Raw genomic sequence first — 20,294 nt, 5'->3', positions numbered from 1 at the left:
GAGTTAAGGTTCTCCGAAAATTAGGATTTGTGATTTTGGTTCTTAAAAAGAGTTTTGATTTGAGCTTTGGGAACCCTAGATTTGGGTTTTTATGGCACAAAGGTGAGAAAACATTCCTCTTTTATTTTTTTTCAATGTTTAGAAAACTCAAGGTTTGGTTTTGGTTAAAAATTAACTATATTGGTTATTTAGAGAATGACTAAATCTAAGTGGTGTCTTACAAGGCGAAGGAGACTATCCTCTAAGGTAGGAGTTTGTTTATGGATAAATAATATATAATGTTATATTGAACTTTAGGTTAAAAATCCTCATAAAATGATATTAATGATTGTGGTTTGATATTGATAATGTTGGATTGATATGTGAGGAATGGATTGATCATTTGTGATTATGAAATTTTTTTCTGGTGATTGTTACAATTAATGAGGGATTTGGGATTTGTATTTGAAGATTGATGTATATATATATATATATATATATATATATATATATATATTAATGATAAAATATTATTTAAGAGGTTTAAGATTGGATTGAGTATTAAAAGTGTGATATTGTAATTTGAGGATTATAGACTTGAATTTGGTTGAGTAGTGGAGATTAGATAAAATAAAGTAAATTCTTTAAAAGGTTTAAGGTTGTGATTGTGGAGTGGAAGGATGGAAGTCAGAGTAGGGGTTGAATTAGAAATAGTAGAAGGACATAGGAAGAAGAATGAAGAGTAAATTCTATAGAATTTTAATTTGCAGAATTTGGCCTAGATTGGGTGGTTGCAACTTAACCCTTTTAATTTTATATGTATATCATCAACTTAAAACTATGAAAATAATCATTAAATACAAAAAGAATAGATTATAATCACAAATTATAAGTCATTGTAAATCATTTGTACAAGAATTTATATTTATGCATATTGCAATTCCACAAAAAATAATATACAAGTCATAAACCATATTATCTGATTGACCACTAATATATACTAGATCCACAAAAAGTAGGCTTAAGCCATAGCTTCAGAGAAGTAGAAGACGCAGATAGCCCTTATAACCTTAGCTTGTTGGCAACCTAAGATGCAAATGATAGATGAAAATACATGGAGCAAAGAAAACCAGAAGCTTGGGAAGGTAGAATCAATGACACAAAGTAAAGTAGTGACATAACGCAAACACAAAGCAAAGGACATAGAGCAATGGCAAAATTGAGATAGAGGCAAGCTAAGTGAGGGAAGGAGAAAGGTAGAGGCATGAGGGAAGAGGATGGAGGCAAGTTGATTGAGGGAAGGAGAAGGGAAAAAGTGAGGCAGGTGAGAAAGGGAGAGGGTAGAAACAAGGTGAGTGAAGCATGGAGAAGGACAAAGATTTAAATCTTGTAAGTGAGAGCCTGAGAGACTAAGAGGAAGAGAGTTTAGAGTAAGAACTGAGAGGCAAAACTAAGGGTATATATATCATAAAAAATATTAATTTGAGTTAATGAAATGTTAATTTATGGGTTAAGTATTGTTTTGGTTCTTATGGTTTAGGGTGAAAATCGAAATTGTCCCTAATATATTCTTTGTACAAATCATCCTTGACGTTAAAGTTAGCATTAAAATCATTCTTTCGTGCCTAATAATTTTTTAAATACAAAATTGCCCCTTCATTTGTTCATTTATGTCTTTTCGAGAAGTAGAGAAAACATCAAATATGGAGGGCACATACTTATACTCTAACCAGTTATATAAACATAAATATCATCTTGATGAGCAGTAAATTTTAAATGGCTGAAGTTATTCCCTAATTTGTCATAGCATAACTCATATTATGGTAAGAACCATCCATATGAAAAACAAAAATAAAAATTACAAAGTTGATGTATGCAACAACAAAATATAAAACTCACGGGTGAATGATAATGTCAATTATTATGGAATAAGATAAAGATAATAAAGAAATAACATAATTGAGCTAATCCATGTACCAATTAAAATAAGAGGAATTAAATTTCTTAAAGAATAAGGAAGTGAAAACCCTAAGAGAGAAGGGAGAAAACTGACAGATAGCGAGGAGAGGGCAGGGGCCATTGTCTCATTTTCAAGGATGATTGGCATTGTGCGCCCAAAGAACTGGATCGTCTTTGTTCTGTGGGTGAACTTTTTCACTTGCTCCTACTGCGATTGAGGCAGCGATGGCGGTGGCTATTGTTGGTTTTGCTGATCGGTGTGTTGGTCAGTGGGAACAAAGGGGAATAAGGCAATGATGATGTGATAAGAAGAGAACAAGTGAAAGTCTCCAAAGACAAATAAAAATGAGGATAATTTTGTCCAAAAATTATAAAAATATGATTTTAATACTAAATTTAATGTTAATAACGATTAAAAAAATGTTAAGGACGATTTTGATTTTTACTCAAACTGTAAGGACCAAAACAGTACATAACTCGTAATTTATAATTCTTTTTTATATAATTAAGTATTCACCATGATCTCATACTCAACTAGGGAGTTCAGTAAAAAACATTTAACCAAAATAGTTATATATACACCACCATTTTAATGAAAAATATTAATATGCATAATATCTTTTTTCTTATTGCGAATGACATGAGGGTATTCGAGATTGTTTTGGAGCCATTGTTAGTGTTTATGTCCCAATTACGGATCTTATGGCCAAAGGAGAAGGAGAAGCTGACCTTGAGGATGATGTTAGGTTTGTTCGGGTCGGAGTTGGATTGGATCTCAGGGAAAATGTTGTTGGTCTCCTTGATGAGGTTCTGGTTGACAGTGTCGACATTAGAGGTGCCGAGGTTGCTATCAATGGTGCCACGGAGGAGAAAGATGATGACGAAGCTGTAAAGGATGGTGACTTGATGTTGTTGAGGGTTTTAGAGATCTAACGGGAGTGTGGCAGGCTGTGTTTGTCATTGGGAACAGTAAGTGCAGTAATGGTGGAGAGGGTGATGGTAGTGGCCCTCTTATGAGTGAAGAGGCTCTCTTGGCTCATTATTGTTGTGTTGTATATAATAGAAATTGCAATGAATAAACAAAAATAATGAGAGCCTGCTGCTATGCTATGCTAGCTCGCTCAGCATCTAAGATCCATCTTAGACTTTATTGGACTAAAATGTATTATACATAACAGGAATTGCAATGAATAAATGATAAATGGTAGATTACTAGATTTATCTGTATTCCTTTATACTATATTCCTGACAACACTTGATACTTAAAACTTAAGTGAGTTATGAAATAACGAAGAGGTACGGTGAAAGAGAATAAGGAAGGTTATGAACTGAGAGTAAAAGAAGCATGGTGGTAGTAGAGTAGGAGAGAAGAGAAGAGAAAAGGTGGTTACAGTGATGATGACAAAGGTGGTGATGACGAAGGATTATGAATGATTGGTTCTCGTGTAAGTGGGAGATTGTTGGAAATAAGTAGTATGACCACAATTTAATCTATTATATATCAAATAATTTGTTATTGTTATTATATTAAAGGATTAATATAATAAGGTCCTTAATTAAATTTAGATATTTATCGTTATAATATTGATCATAATAATGAGCGATAAATTTTTTATAATTTAATCTAAATTGTTCTTTATCATAAGATTATTAAAAGGGAAATTAATAATCTGGATAAATTAATATGTATATAATAGTCTTCATTAGATGAAGATTAATAGATCTTATTTATTAAATTATATATATAGATGGTACATATAGAGATATAACTATTGAACTTTCTTAATAATTATGATTACTTGTGTTCGTAACACACGGCAGAAGTAATAAAGTAATCCTAAATATCTATTTTGTGCTTAAATTTTATTCTAATAACATAGATTAGATCTAATCATAGTTATCAGAACCAGACCGGTCGGTTCGACTGAAAACCAGTAAATTGGTGGTCAAATTCGTTGAAAACCGACCGGTTCGTGCATCAAACCATACTTGACCCGCGCGGGTCCACGATACACCCGCATGCTGCTGAACCATTGAAGAAGCTCCCGTAAAATCCACAATCCCAAAAGTAAACATAATGCATGGTAATGTTTGGTGCAGAAACAGAGACTGAAATAAATTTTAGTATTCTGTTTGGTACAAAGTGGGAGACAAAAATTGAAACAACAATGAAACTCTAATTTAATTTGCACAAAGGGTAGAATTGAAATTAATTAATTGAAATGAGAGTAGTTTCAGTCTTCGTCTCTAAAAATTTCTCAGTCTTCTAGTCTCTGGACCAATATCTAGAGCATCGTGAATGCAATTACTCCCCCTTGCCACTCAGCCACTTTGTTTATTAACATTATATGTGACAAAAAGTAAATATATAATAAACTATGAACGAATTTTTTTTTATCCTTTTAAGCATGGATTGATATGGATATCGAACAAGTAACAACACATGATATATAAACAAATTGATATATTGATATTAATTGTGTTATCTTTTGTTTTTCTTTTGTTCATTTAAATTGAAAAAATATTTTGTGCTAAAGACTAATTTCTTATCTCTTTTTATATCATAAATTATATCTAAGAATTGATATTTGATTGTTATTAATATATTTTTAAAAATATGCATTTAACTTTCAATTTTAATTTTATTTTTATTTTTATACTTTTATATTTTTTATTTCACTATGACTGGGTCAACTGGGTGAATCAATGACCTATCAGTTAAACCAATGATCCAGTGACCCATCATATGACCGGGTCAATTACCAGTTCAGTTCTGATAACTATGGATCTAATACCTTAGTACGCTAGTAAAAATACCTTTCTCCTTCGATGGTACGAAGGCGCTATGCGTATCCACACCGAGACCAACCTTTGCTATCAACTTTTTTACCAATGGATATCTGATCTAAATTGAGAAAATCTCTTTGCAACTTTTTGCACATCAGAAAATTTTTATCCAAGAATTATGCTCACATATATTTGTATGTAGAGGTAAAGAAATGAAATCCTTGTAATATTTTTTTTTTTGTTTTTTTACCTGTTCTCTTGTCATACATATATATAATATGAGATTTGTTTTTTATTTCAAATCTTATCTTATTTTAAGCCTAAATCTTATCTTATTTCAAATTGAAATATCATGAATCATATCATATTACAATTCAATTTGAAATAAAATCGGTTAGAAGCTCATCCAAACTTAAAATTCAAATTTACAAACAAAATAACTAAAATCATTTTTGTAATCACCCTACCCCATGAGGCCAGTGATTTCCAATTTTTTACAACGTTCGCTGACGCGCATAGGTTTAGATATATAAATATATAGCATAGATAATGAATTAAAATTAATACATGATCACAATTTTTATTGTCAAACCAAAATCTCCTTGCTATATGTTAAGCCAAATTAAGGCTTTAACTATCCTTGTATAAAACCTTAAATTAACCTCAAATTAAACCATTAGTTCATTTCAACCCATCAATGTTAACCATGGCTAAGAATAAAAAGAAAAGAAACTTACCCTCTCCTTCCTACAATTCCCACGGATATCACCCTCAAACCACAATTACACCACTTAGTTAATTAGTTAGTGTATGCTTAGTCATTAGTGTTGGGTACAGGTGTTACTCTATCTTCCTACAAGAGCTACAAAACATATATATAAGCGTACACCTATCCCACCCTTCCCTTATTCAATTGCTCACAACACAAATAATCTGATTCAAAGAAGGAAGGAGGAGAGAAGACCGAAAGCAACCCCAACAGAAAGCTCGGTTTGCATGCAACCTTCTCCAACCCTTTCGACTTCCATAGGAGCTTGAAACAAGGTAGCTCTCACCTTTCTCTATCAACCCTTGCTGTTTTGAAACTCTTCACTAGGTAAGCTAGCTTTGGTTCCTTCCCCTCTGTTCAATTTGGTTTTCACCATTACCCAAAAGCCCAACCTTGTCTTTCCTTTCAATTTGTGTAGCTCAATGACATTTTCCCTAACCTCTCTGAACCATCAAACCGCCTAGTTTAAAGAGGTGTTGTAGCTGAAAAAGTGAGCTTAGGAGCAAGACATATCAATTCTCGACATCACCAAGTAAGGGTTAGGACAAATAGATTACTATTCTTGTGGCTGTACATGTGATGAGAATAGATAAACTGTTATATGCTTGATTGATGATAAATGAGGCTCTAGTATGTATTTGAATGATGGTTAGGTTATATGAATTGTTATGCTTGATAAAAATGCAGAAAAGTGAATTTGAGTTATGAATGTGTGTTTGTAAAAAGGGGTAGATTAATGAGTATAACCTCTTAGAGCTAGGCTGACCATGCTAGCAACTTTATTTAGTCAAAAGAAAGGTAAACCTATGGTTTTAGATGAATCCTAGGTTTGAATTTAAGATTTGGTATGTGAGGTTGTTGAAAATACATTGTGCAGAATTTCTGCAAAATCTACATAATTGGCAGCAGAACGAACAATTTTCTGGAAGCAGTCCAGACCTAATTTTTAGATGAAATTATTTTTCTATAAAACTTATGTATGTTTTGAATATGCCATAAAAATTTCAGAAAATTTGGCCAAGCGGTTTGGGAGATATGAATTTTTGAAGTTTAGTGGTTGCTGCAGATTTTTCTGGTTTTTTGGTTCTGCAGTACCAACTTCCAGACGCTATAACTTTTGATTTAAATATAATTTTGAGTTTCTCTAAAAATGATTTTAAATATTTATCAGTCTATTTTAAGTGAGAACAAGTTTCATGTTCATATCTATTTTGTAGACTTAGATAAGTCACTTGGAAGGTCAGTTGTTTGCTAGAAACTCTGAACTGGTTTATGAAAACAGGGCTGTGTTCGTAAGCTCATAACTTTCTCATGTGACATGGTAATAATCTGAAATTTAGTTTTCTGGAAAGCTGAAAGAGTCTTGTTTAAGTACATGAATTGTGAAAGGCATTGGGTGAGAACTGGATTTTTAGTGAATTTAACAAATTTACTGCTCACTGCTGTTTTTCAGCAATGATAGCAGAATTTTAAAACATTTGTACAATTTTCAATTATGGTTGGAATGCCCCAGAACCAAGTTTTATTTTCTAAACCCGTGATTTTACAATAACTAAAGGGATTAAAGAGAGTATAATGACCAATTAAGAATGTTTACCTGGTAAATTGTTAAGGAAAGTTTGAACGTTGTTAAAGCTGAGGGAACCCGTAAGGGTGGTTTTAGTGCTATTTTAGAGGAGATTATGTCCGAATTTCTATAAAAGTTCAGGTACTTAGTTAAATAAAAATGTGTAAGTTGTCCCCAAGAAGGTTTAAGGTTAGTGGGTGATGCGGAGGTATGTATAATTAGACGGTGGTACGGAGATATGTATAGTTAGGCGGTGGTGCGAAGGTATGTTTTATAGTGTTGGTGATTCGGAGGCATGATAAAGAGAAAGTAAATGAGAAACCATGTATGAAAGAGATAATTGAAACGAATAAGTAAATTGTGAAAAGTGTATGTTAAATGGGCCTTGTGCCAAACTGCTAATGCGAAAGTGCCCGCCTAACGGATAGCCTAAGATTGCTAATGTGGGAATGTTCGCCTAACTGATAGCACTGTTCCTTACTGTGATGCACATTAAAATGTTAATATGATGAGGCCTAACTGACACGGATAACCGTGATGCCAAGGTGTCTAATTGACACAGTAAAGGACCGTATTCGGGGTTCACTCCGAGTAACGTCGGGCTGAGGGTAGACAACCGACGCATGAGCTCATGGCCTGCACTAGGAACAGGCATGCATCATCTTGTTTACGCATATGTACTTCTTGTGAATTATTTACTGCTATTTCCTTTCTGTCTATGCTATCTACTTGTTATATACATGTTTGTGCCTTAAGTCTCTGTGTTTGTTTCCCTTTTCTTTCTGTTTCACGACAACTTAGAGACAAAGACCCTAGGTTTCCCTTTTACCTTGCTGAGAACTCTATGTTCTCACCCTTCTTTCCTTTTTTTCCCCCTCCCCAGATGGGTTTGGCAGACGAGTCCGTTGAGTTTCGGGTTTCAGTACATCGCCCACGTTTTGACCCCGGCATGTCGTACGTATTCACTCTAGCTTAAGACCATTCCGGAGATCGACCTAGCTGGCTTTTTACTCTTTTTGGTGATCTTAGTATTACTTTTCCCTCGCTTTTGTAGTACTTTTAGAGGGGTAGGACATCTTAGTAGTTCGGTTCCAGTTTAGGAAACCCGTGTGAGGGTTGGGACTGTTTTTCTTTAATTTTGTCTCTGTAAATATAACTTGGTGTAGCACTCGTTATTTTGATACTTGGCATGTATCCTCAAACTCAACTTATGTTTATATATGTATATATGTATATATACTCTGTTATCATGTGCTTTTCGGTAATATGACTTTAAGTATTGTCCTTGCAAGTAACTATATGACGTTTCACGAGAAACAGTTTATTCACGATTCAATCGATAAAGGCTTTTATTAATTTTTGTATCAAAATTCTGAGTCTAGAGCTAAGTAGGTCCTCACGATGAGTAACACCTGAACAGTTGGCTTTGGTCATGACGTGTCAAAAGTTGGGGTGTTACAAGTTGGTATCAGAGCGGTTTGTCCTTTGAGCCTTGGGATGGACTGTCTATGCTTCCTTGCATACTCTGAATCTTTTTATACCATGCAGCTAGGATATTTTTGTAATATAATCTGCATGAAGGTCTATGAACATCCATTGTAAGTAATATTAATACATAATTTTGATATATTAAGACTGATCACTTTAATATTGACTATTGGGTATTGATAGGACTCAAATGGCTACGAATAGGCGAGGACGCCCTCGACTGGGAGGAACAAATGAGGGAACTTTCCTTGATGCAGCGGCTATTCTCGAATCTGTAAACGCTATAGCCGCTGCTGTACGTGAATCAGTAGCTGCTACTAACCGAGTAGCTGAACGTCTTGATCGTCAGAATAGAGTTGAAAATAACCATGAGCCTAGACATGAAAATGAAAATGGCGAAGAAGGTGAAGGTGGACTGCGTAACGATAACCGGCCCATGACTTTAGCCACTTTCTTGAAGATAAATCCGCCTAAATTCCATGGAGACACTAGTGCTACACGAGCTGATGACTGGTTTAAAGAAATAGGACGAGCAATGCGAGCACAACAAGTCCCTGAAGGACAGCGAGTAGAATTTGCTGCTTATATGCTAAGGAATGATGCACAACATTGGTGGCAAGGAGTACTCCAACTACTAGGAAGAGAAGCTATTGACATTACTTGGGAGGAATTTTTGGCTGAATTTTATAAAAGGTATTTTCCTCAGTGTTCCCGTACCGCTAAGGAGTTAGAGTTGCTTCAGTTGAAACAAGAAAACATGACAGTCACTGAGTACACCCACAAGTTTGAAGAGTTATGTCGGTTCTCAAACGTTTGTCAAGGAGCACCAGCTGCATTTGAGAAATGGAAGTGCATCAAGTTCGAAGGAGGACTTAAGGAAGAACTGTTAGCTCATGTGGGTCCAATGGAAATCCAGAATTTTACAGAATTAGTTAACAAGAGCCAATTGAAGGAAGAATGTATTAAGAAGCTGGTGGCAGCACAAACTAACCACAGGAACCTTCCAACAAGGGATTTTAATCGTAACCTCGCTCCTCAAGGAAGAAACTTCAAGGTAACTCGACAGCCAGACCTGGGTAAACAACCCCAATCGACCCAACCAAAACTAATATGTGCCGTATGTGGAAAGAATCATGGAGGCAAGCCCTGCTTGCTGAAATCTGGGGTTTGCTATAATTGCGAAAAGCCAGGACATATAGCCAAAGAATGTATGCGACGAAAGCCTAAATTTGGTTCCCCTGGACAGCAACAGCCAGGAAGGGTGTTTGTTTTGGATGCGGGAAATACTACCGAAACCGATCCCCACACTCGAGGTAACGAAATTTTGAGGGCAAAATTTTTTTTTAGGAGGGTAGAATGTAATCACCCTACCCCATGAGGCCAGTGATTTCCGATTCTTTACAACGTTCGCTGACGCGCATAGGTTTAGATATATAAATATATAGCATAGATAACGAATTAAAATTAATACATGATCACAATTTTTATTGTCAAACCAAAATCTCCTTGCTATATGTTAAGCCAAATTAAGGCTTTAACTATCCTTGTATAAAACCTTAAATTAACCTCAAATTAAACCATTAGTTCATTTCAACCCATCAATGTTAACCATGGCTAAGAATAAAAAGAAAAGAAACTTACCCTCTCCTTCCTACAATTCCCACGGATATCACCCTCAAACCACAGTTACACCACTTAGTTAATTAGTTAGTGTATGCTTAGTCATTAGTGTTGGGTACAGGTGTTATTCTATCTTCCTACAAGAGCTACAAAACATATATATAAGCTTACACCTATCCCACCCTTCCCTTATTCAATTGCTCACAACACAAATAATCTGATTCAAAGAAGGAAGGAGGAGAGAAGACCGAAAGCAACCCCAACAGAAAGCTCGGTTTGCATGCAACCTTCTCCAACCCTTTCGACTTCCATAGGAGCTTGAAACAAGGTAGCTCTCACCTTTCTCTATCAACTCTTGCTGTTTAGAAACTCTTCACTAGGTAAGCTAGCTTTGGTTCCTTCCCCTCTGTTCAATTCGGTTTTCACCATTACCCAACAGCCCAACCTTGTCTTTCCTTTCAATTTGTGTAGCTCAATGGCATTTTCCCTAACCTCTCTGAACCATCGAACTGCCTAGTTTAAAGAGGTGTTGTAGTTGAGAAAGTGAGCTTAGGAGCAAGACATATCAATTCTCGACATCACCAAGTAAGGGTTAGGACAAATAGATTACTATTCTTGTGGCTGTACATGTGATGAGAATAGATAAATTGTTATATGCTTGATTGATGATAAATGAGGCTCTAGTATGTATTTGAATGATGGTTAGGTTATATGAATTGTTATGCTTGATAAAAATGCAGAAAAGTGAATTTGAGTTATGAATATGTGTTTGTAAAAAGGGGTAGATTAATGAGTATAACCTCTTAGAGCTAGGCTGACTATGCTAGCAACTTTATTTAGTCAAAAGAAAGGTAAACCTATGGTTTTAGATGAATCCTAGGCTTGAATTTAAGATTTGGTATGTGAGGTTGTTGAAAATACATTGTGCAAAATTTCTGCAAAATCTACATAATTGGCAGCAGAACGAACAATTTTCTGGGAGCAGTCCAGACCTAATTTTTAGATGAAATTATTTTTCTGTAAAAATTCTGTATTTTTTGAATATGCCATAAATATTTCAGAAACTTTGGCCAAGCGGTTTGGGAGATATGAATTTTTGAAGTTTAGTGGTTGCTGCAGATTTTTCTGGTTTTTTGGTTCTGCAGTACCAACTTCCAGACACTATAACTTTTGATTTAAATGGAATTTCGAGTTTCTCTAAAAATGATTTTAAATATTTATCAGTCTATTTTAAGTGAGAATAAGTTTCATGTTCATATCTATTTTGTAGACTTAGATAAGTCACTTGGAAGGTCAGTTGTTTGCTGGAAACTCTGAACTGGTTTATGAAAACAGGGCTGTATTCCTAAGCTCATAACTTTCTCATGTGACATGGTAATAATCTGAAATTTAGTTTTTTGGAAAGCTGAAAGAGTCTTGTTTAAGTACATGAATTTTGAAAGGCATTGGGTGAGAACTGGATTTTTAGTAGATTTAAAAAATTTACTGCTCACTGCTATTTTTCTACAATGATAGCAGAATTTTAAAACATTTGTACAATTTTCAATTATGGTCGGAATGCCCCAGAACCAAGTTTTATTTTCTAAACCCATGATTTTTAAATAACTAAAGGGATTAAAGAGAGTATAATGACCAATTAAGAATGTTTACCTGGTAAATTGTTAAGGAAAGTTTGAACGTTGTTAAAGCTGAGGGAACCCGTAAGGGTGGTTTTAGTGCTATTTTAGAGGAGATTATGTCCGAATTTCTATAAAAGTTCAGGGACTTAGTTAAATGAAAATGTGTAAGTTGTCCCCAAGAAGGTTTAAGGTTAGTGGGTGATGCGGAGGTATGTATAATTAGACGGTGGTACGGAGATATGTATAGTTAGGCGGTGATGCGAAGGTATGTTTTATAGTGTTAGTGATTCGGAGGCATGATAAAGAGAAAGTAAATGAGAAACCATGTATGAAAGAGATAATTGAAACGAATAAGTAAATTGTGAAAAGTGTATGTTAAATGGGCCTTGTGCCAAACTGCTAATGCGAAAGTGCCCGCCTAACGGATAGCCTGAGATTGCTAATGCGGGAATGTTCGCCTAACTGATAGCACTGTTCCTTACTGTGATGCACATTAAAATGTTAATATGATGAGGCCTAACTGACACGGATAACCGTGATGCCAAGGTGTCTAATTGACATAGTAAATGGACCGTATTCGGGGTTCACTCCGAGTAACGTCGGGTTGCGGGTAGACAACCGACGCATGAGCTCATGGCCTGCACTAGAAACAGGCATGCATCATCTTGTTTACGCATATGTACTTCTTGTGAATTATTTACTGCTATTTCCTTTCTGTCTATGCTATCTATTTGTTATATACATGTTTATGCCTTAAGTCTCTGTGTTTGTTTCCATTTTCTTTCTGTTTCACGACAACTTAGAGACAAAGACCCTAGGTTTCCCTTTTACCTTGCTGAGAACTCTATGTTCTCACCCTTCTTTCCTTTTTTTCCCCCTCCCCAGATGGGATCGGCAGACGAGTCCGTTGAGTTTCGGGTTTCAGTACATTGCCCACGTTTTGACCCCGGCATGTCGTACGTATTCACTCTAGCTTAAGACCATTCCGAAGATCGACCTAGCTGGCTTTTTACTCTTTTTGGTGATCTTAGTATTACTTTCCCCTCGCTTTTGTAGTACTTTTAGAGGGGTAGAACATCTTAGTAGTTCGATTCTAGTTTAGGAAACCTGTGTGAGGGTTGGGACTGTTTTTCTTTAATTTTATCTCTGTAAATATAACTTGGTGTAGCACTCGTTATTTTGATACTTGGCATGTATCCTCAAACTCAACTTATGTTTATATATGTATATATGTATATATACTCTGTTATCATATGCTTTTCGGTAATATGACTTTAAGTATTGTCCTTGCAAGTAACTATACGACGTTTCACGAGAAACAGTTTATTCACGATTCAATCGATAAAGGCTTTTATTAATTTTTGTATCAAAATTCTGAGTCTAGAGCTAAGTAGGTCCTCACGACGAGTAACACCTGAACAGTTGGCATTGGTCATGACGTGTCAAAAGTTGGGGTATTACAATTTTCCATTCTCATTTAATATTCTTAATTATCATATTATTATTATATTTTTGATACTAGTGAAGAATATAATAATATTCTATTTGAATTAATATAATTATTTATTCATCAAATCAAAAATAATAATTAAATAATTTTATAAAAAAGATTATAACACTCATTAGTGTGTGACCCATAGGTTCAACATTAAGCAGATAGTATATTAGTCATATTAAATTTATTAATCAAGATTGGTGTCTAGCAACACTCTTTAACGACCCATTAGTATGAAGTAATATGTTTTTACTAAGAACCCAACAAGAACAAAGTATAATTCTTCCATCTTTTCAACTCTTGGTTAACCCTTAGTATGATTTAATTATCAAACCCTAACTTATTACCAGGGGCGGAGCTAGACTAACTATTTAGGGGGGCGGTGTTTAATAATTTACTAAAAATATTTTATATTACTATTTCTAATGATAAAATTAAAAAAAAAAACTAAATATATAATCTCAATCAAAGTAAGACAATAATATATAAAAGTTACCACTTACAATTTTGTATCATGAAAAGGCTATACGACATTTTTTTATTTTTAAAATTATCTATTATTAAATTTGTGTCAAAAATAGCTGCTAATTTTTTTTTTTCGATATAGATCACCAAATTGTCTGCAAGAAATTCATCAGCCATCTTACTTCGAAGTCTTGTCTTAACAATTTTTATTGTTGAAAAAGCTCTTTCTGTTGTTGCTGTTGACACTGGTAGAGTCAAAACAAGACGTATTAATCTATCAACCATGTGATAAGTTCTTGATTTTCTCATTTCTTGCAACTTGTTGCACAATTCAGAAAGTGTACCAACGTCTTTCAAATGATTTGATATATCATGCTGATAATGTTGCAACTGAGATTTCAAAATATTTAGCTCATTAGAAGGAAAGTCAAGGGGATAAAACTTCTCTGCTAACTTGCTAATTTCTTCAATGTTAAATGATTTGAAATTGTCCTTAGGATCCAAAGCACAACTCAAAGTCAAAAGCTCTATTGTTTGCTCATTAAATCTACTATTCAACTCTTGTATTTGAGAGTCAATTGTTGCCAAGAATACATCTATTCGATAATGATGCTCAACTGTCACACTTGGTTGACAAGATCGACCTCTTCCAAAAACATATTGTGCACTCATATTAGGGACTTCAATTTCATGCTTTTCACAAAAAAATCTTTAACATTTGCAAGAAAATTGCACCATCCACCATCTCTTAATTGTTGAAGAAGTAACTTTAATGTAGAAACAATATGCATTGCATCAGTGCTTGGCAAAGAACATTAGTGATTCCCGTAATCTCTTTCATCAAGTGCAAAGTAAAAACAAATTCAAATGATAATAATATTTTACTAACACCATAAGCTTCACCTCTTTGTGCATAAGTTGTCCCATCTTCAATGATATTATTGAGAACAATGTTGGTAGCAGTAAACATTTTTACCAAACTGCAAATAGAATTAAAGTGAAAACTCTGTCGAGTATCCCCAACTCTTTGTAAAGTGCTTACTTGATTCACACCTTTGCCTATTTTTAATTCATTTTGAGCAACCAAGTTTGCATTTTCAATTGCTTGAGCTTCTTGTAATTGATCATATCTTTTTGAAGAAACACTAACAATAGTGACAATAGAGTTTAATTGAGTAAAAAATTCATGAATTTGAAGTACCTCTCTTAAAGCTGCCACCAGTGCTAATTGTAACATATTAACAAAACAATGTACATAACATGCTTGTGGAGAATCTTTAAGAAACAAAGCTTGTATACCATTCCACTCACCCCGCATGTTGCTAGTACCATCATACACTTGACCCCTAATATTTTCAACTTGGAGATTATAATGAGAAAGGACAGAAATCAATTCTTTTTTTAAAGTTATTACACAAGTATCAGTGATATGCACAAGATCAAAGAATCTCTCTTTAACAAAACCATCTAGAGTAACAAATCTCAAAGCAATGGCCTTTTGCTCCTTTTTAGATTCATCTCTAACTTCATCAATAATAATACAAAATTTGGCATCTCCAATCTCTTCTCTAGTTGAATTTCTCACCTTAGTGGCAAGAATATGTAGAATTTTTTTTGGACATTATTTTAAGTATACTTAGTATTTTTTGGAGCATTTTCCAAAACATTCTTTTCCACTCTTTCATTCTAAGATCCAAAAAATTTTAACATTTCCAAAAAATTACCTCTGTTGCTTGAACTTTGACTTTGATCATGTCCTCTGTAGGTACAACCTTAAAATGTCAACCATCTAATTCATTCCCTTGATCTTTTCTTTTAAAAAATGTATTAATGGTTTTGAACTTACCCATAAATCAAATGGCCAAATAAGTTCCTATAATTAAAGATATATTTAGCAAAAAATATAAATTACAATCTAAATCTTTATAAAATATAAAAATTATATTTCAATTCAAAATAAGATATTAAAATTCAGAACAATAATATTAACATTATAGTATAAATAATATAAAATTATAATTTAATAGTTAACTAATAAAAAAACTAAATATACAAACTAACATATAATAACATAAATTTAATTAACAAATAATAGTAAATTAAGTAAATAACTAAATATATAAAAAACATAAAAAAATTAAGCAAGGCTAACAAAAAAATAATTAAAAAAATATTAAACAAAAAATTACAATGCTAAATTATATAATATATTTTTCTTATCCTTTCATCCTGCAACGTAATATTTACTAGTCATTAAAAAATTATAATATTAAATACAATTCATTTGTTCTATTTTTGTATGACTATGTATCTTTATTGTTAGTTCAATAATTTTTTTGAAATAAAAAAGAATAAAAATAAAAACTTTTTTAAGAAAGAAAAGTGAAGAATCACTTGTTGAACTATTATTTTTTTTTTAATCTGCAAAAAAAAAAAGAGTCAAATAGGTAGAAGATAAGAAGATTAAAAAAATAAAAAAGGAGGAGAATAAAAAAGTTGTTACCAGTTGCAAAGTGAAGGTGAAAAGTTTGAGTGAATAAAGACATTGGAAGAAGAAAAAGGATTTATATTGATTTTTTAAATAAAATAAACTATTGGACTAAGGCTAAAACTATTATACTTTGTTAACGTTATATAAAAATGGATTGATTTTTTTTTTTATGAATTAAAGGGGCTAGGAGTGTACAGAAAAAAAAAGAAAGGGGGCTGAAAAATAAAAAAAGTGGGCCATGTCTATTATTATTTTTTTAACAAAAATTAAAAATTTGGGGGCATTGCCCCCTTTTCAAGTGTGTACCTCCGCCCTTGTTTATTATTATTATTATAATAAAATGTGAATGACCTAATGAATTATTTTTTTTATTTATTCAATTTTCTTGGCCAAGATTTTATTCATCTATGTTTTATAATCTTAGAACCCAAACTCTTTATTGATAGTTGACAGAATTTTTATTGACTAATCATTAATACTACAAGTATTTAAATCATACCTAATATCTATTCAACTAGCACCCCAGGATATTAGGTATCCAAAATCAAAGTATAATAAATATATTTTAATTAATATGATAATCGTAGGTCAAAGAAACTTTAGTACCATGTTCATCTTGAGAATATCCTATTAACAAATATACGTTAATTATAATTATTAAAAATTTTTAAAATGAGTCAGTCCAATGATCTTATCTCTATATATGTACCATTTACATATATAATTTAATAAATGTGATCTATTAATCTCCATCGAATGAAGGCTATTATATATATACATATTGATTTATCCAGATTATTAATGTTCCTTTTAATAATCCTATGATCAACAATAACTTAAATTAAATTATAAAATATTTATCTATTATTATTATGATTACTATCATAATGATAAATCTCTAAATTTAATCAAAAACTTTATTATATTAATATTTTAATATAATAATAATAACAAATTATTTAACACAAGATAAATTAAATTATGGTGATATTATTTATTTTCAACTATTTGAAATTTGAAAAAAAAATATATTAATAATGTTTGAGATTGAAAATAAAGAGTAACACAATTTAAAAATTTTGATTATTTTTTTTAAAATAACAACAAAAATTTTAATTTTTTATATTTTTCTCAATTATCACACAAAATTTATCTTTTATAAGTATATGTTCATTTTGTGTTTTTGTCAATGATTTTATTAGCATTATAAAGATAGAGTAAAAACAGTTGTTTTTTCATTTCTACATAAATTTTGTTTGCACAATCATGTGGGTTATTCCGTGTCCGAGGCTTCCACAACATGTTCCGACTATTTCCAAATTCCAATGACATTCAACTTCAAAGCTCTACTACTTGACGCGATATATTTGAAAATAGTGTGTCAATTTTATAAAGCTTCAGTTCTTCTCATCCTTCCATGTCATACTTAGCTGGAAACAGGAAGACATATTCTTGAAAGAAGAAAATAACAAATATAACGACCGTCTATTCAATATTTTGGAGTTGCCTGCAACGTTTATTTCTTTTGTCAGAACATATTTTATGGCAAATTATTTGATAAACGAACAAGGTTGCGAGAACCGGACCGGTCAATAAACAGATGAAATTACTGGTTCAATGATTTACTGGTTCGACCGGAGTTGAACCGGAGTTTAACCGGTTTAATTAAATATTAAATAAAATTATTAACTTAATAAAATTTAATAATTTATAACTTAATAAAATTTAATATTTTACATAATAAATTATCCATTACTTAATATCAGAGGTTCACAAACAACTTCAAACATCAAAGTTTATAACTAAACAAAAAATAAAACGTACATAATGACAAACCTATAGTGTTCTACATTCAAAAGATACAATTACTAACTTTCTATACACAAACAAGGACTATCCCTATGGTTTCTATACACAAACAAGGAGTTTTCTAATCAGATATGGCAAATTTCCACAACAAAGAATAGAAAGATATTAGGCTATTAGCAACACCAAATTTCATCCAGAACACACACACATAGACAGGCAGGCTATTGCTGTCAAAACAATACAGATTACTTTCTTAATCGTTATTATTAAGGAACACAATTTGCCCTGCTTTGTCCAATAGATTTGCTCACTTTTATTAGGATTTACTGATTTAGCATGATTCAATCTTATCCTCCATAATATGAATATCAAACACTACAGAATATTACAGAGAAAAAATGGGCAAAGAAGATATGTAGCTTTTCAAAAAGATTAAGGCAATCTTGGTTATCTTCAAATTCAACTTTAGCCCAATTTAAAGCAGCAAAAAATTGGAGCATCAAAATTAAACAGATATAGGAACAGAAACATCAAAGATAAACATGAAGTCATGAACAGAAAGGAACATGAACAGAGAGCAACATGTTTTCTGTGATAGAGAAGAACAGGAACAAGAACAGAACCATGAACAGAATCATGCCCGCATACATGAACCGAGGTGGAAGGCAGAGTATTACCGGCGAGCTGGGCGAGGTGGAGAGCTGGGCGACGACGGTGGAGGTGGGGAGCTGGGCGACGGTGATGGAGGAGAGGTGCGACGGTGGAGGTGGAAAGCTCGGCGACGACAGTGGAGGTGGAGAGCTGGGCGACGACGGTGGAGGTGGGGAGCTGGGCGACGGCGATGGAGGAGAGGTGCGACGGTGGAGGTGGCGAGCTGGGCGACTACGATGGAGGAGCGGAGCTCCGCGACGGCGATGGAGGAGAGGTGCGACGGCGATGAGGGGCTGTGGCCTGTCGGAGGGTGAGAGGGTGAGAGAAACTGAGATACTGACTGAGGGTGGTGGCTGGTGGCAATTAGGGATTTAGGGTTCGTGGCTGAAGATAGCCCTTTTCTCTTTTTTTTTTTTCCTTCAAAACGACGCCGTTTTGAAGTTTAATTTTCAAACCAATAAACCGTAAAAAAATTGGACGGTTCTCTCGGTTCACCGGTTAATTGCCGGTTCGACCGGTTTTTTTACCGGTTTTTTGCCAATCGGTTTCTGACCTTACTCGGATCGGTTAGGTGATCGGTTCCCGATTTTTCCAGTTGAACCGACCGGTCCGGTTCGATTTTCAGAACCATGTAAACGAATGATCATATGGATAAATCTATTTTCTTTTTTTTTTACAATCTTTTTACTATGAAATTTCATATTTCAACTGTTTCGAGTATTAGGTACCATTTTCTCTACTATTGAATAATAAACTATGAAACATTCAATTAGCAAAAAGATTTGCAGATAAATTAGCAATATTACTTGGTGAAAATAATTTTACAGTATATTTTTTTAATAAAGTGGTGATAAAATCAGTTATATGAATGGTAATTCCTACTTTCTCATAATATATCTTCTTAATGGTTCCCCTAATTATTAACTATATTTATTTTTGAGAAATAACATATCCTCCTAACAAGTTTTTTAAAGAGAAATGTTAGAAGGTTATTAAAATTTATTATTTTTAGTTATTAATTAATTATTATATTTAAAATTGTGAATTAAAATATATTGTTGAATTATTAAATTAAAAAATTGAATTGTTGACTAAAAATAATAATAAAATAATAAATTTTAATGAATTTTTAATATTTTTCTTTCTTAAATATTTTCCTAATAATTATTAAATAAAAAAATAAATTTATTTTTAATTTTTAAGACGTTGATTGTATATATTAACATTTTATTTTATCATTTGAAATATAAAAAATATTTAAAAAACATTTATGATGCTATATCATTGCTCGAATTTTAATTCGGTGATTTGTATTTGCATACTAATTGAGAAATTCCAAAAAGAATTTATAAAAGTAGTGTTCATGTATTGGTCCATAATTTTGTAAGATTTAAAATAAATAAAATTCAACTTTAGATATTTTTTATTAGTCTAGAAGAAAGATCTCAACAATTTCTGTAACAAAAAGGAACGATTATTCATTAACTAAGATGAAATTATTTTAAGAGGTGGTTATTTATTCTACTATAAATTTACTAACATTCCTCAAGTATATTCAAATCTCAATCTACTAAAAATCTACCTAAAATATTTAC

The 20,294-nt window shown here is 32.7% G+C and overlaps 1 protein-coding gene across 1 annotated transcript; it reads left to right on the top strand.

The window, feature by feature from the left end:
- Window positions 1-8,739: 8,739 nt before the first annotated feature.
- On the top strand, window positions 8,740-9,927 carry LOC107647010 (uncharacterized). The gene has a single exon (XM_016351146.1). It carries the CDS (start codon window positions 8,740-8,742, stop codon window positions 9,925-9,927), a length of 1,188 nt encoding a protein of 395 aa, XP_016206632.1.
- Window positions 9,928-20,294: the final 10,367 nt, after the last annotated feature.

This window comes from Arachis ipaensis, chromosome B6 (assembly GCF_059453495.1).
Source record: "Arachis ipaensis isolate K30076 ecotype BB chromosome B6, ASM5945349v1, whole genome shotgun sequence".
Taxonomy (NCBI): Eukaryota; Viridiplantae; Streptophyta; class Magnoliopsida; order Fabales; family Fabaceae; genus Arachis; species Arachis ipaensis.
The sequence above is the reverse complement of the archived record's forward strand: the minus strand, read 5'-3'. Positions and strand labels throughout refer to the sequence as shown.

Bases quoted from the DNA above. Each gene is read 5' to 3' on its own strand.
- LOC107647010 (XM_016351146.1), top strand. From the start codon at position 8,740: ATGGCTACGAATAGGCGAGGACGCCCTCGACTGGGAGGAACAAATGAG.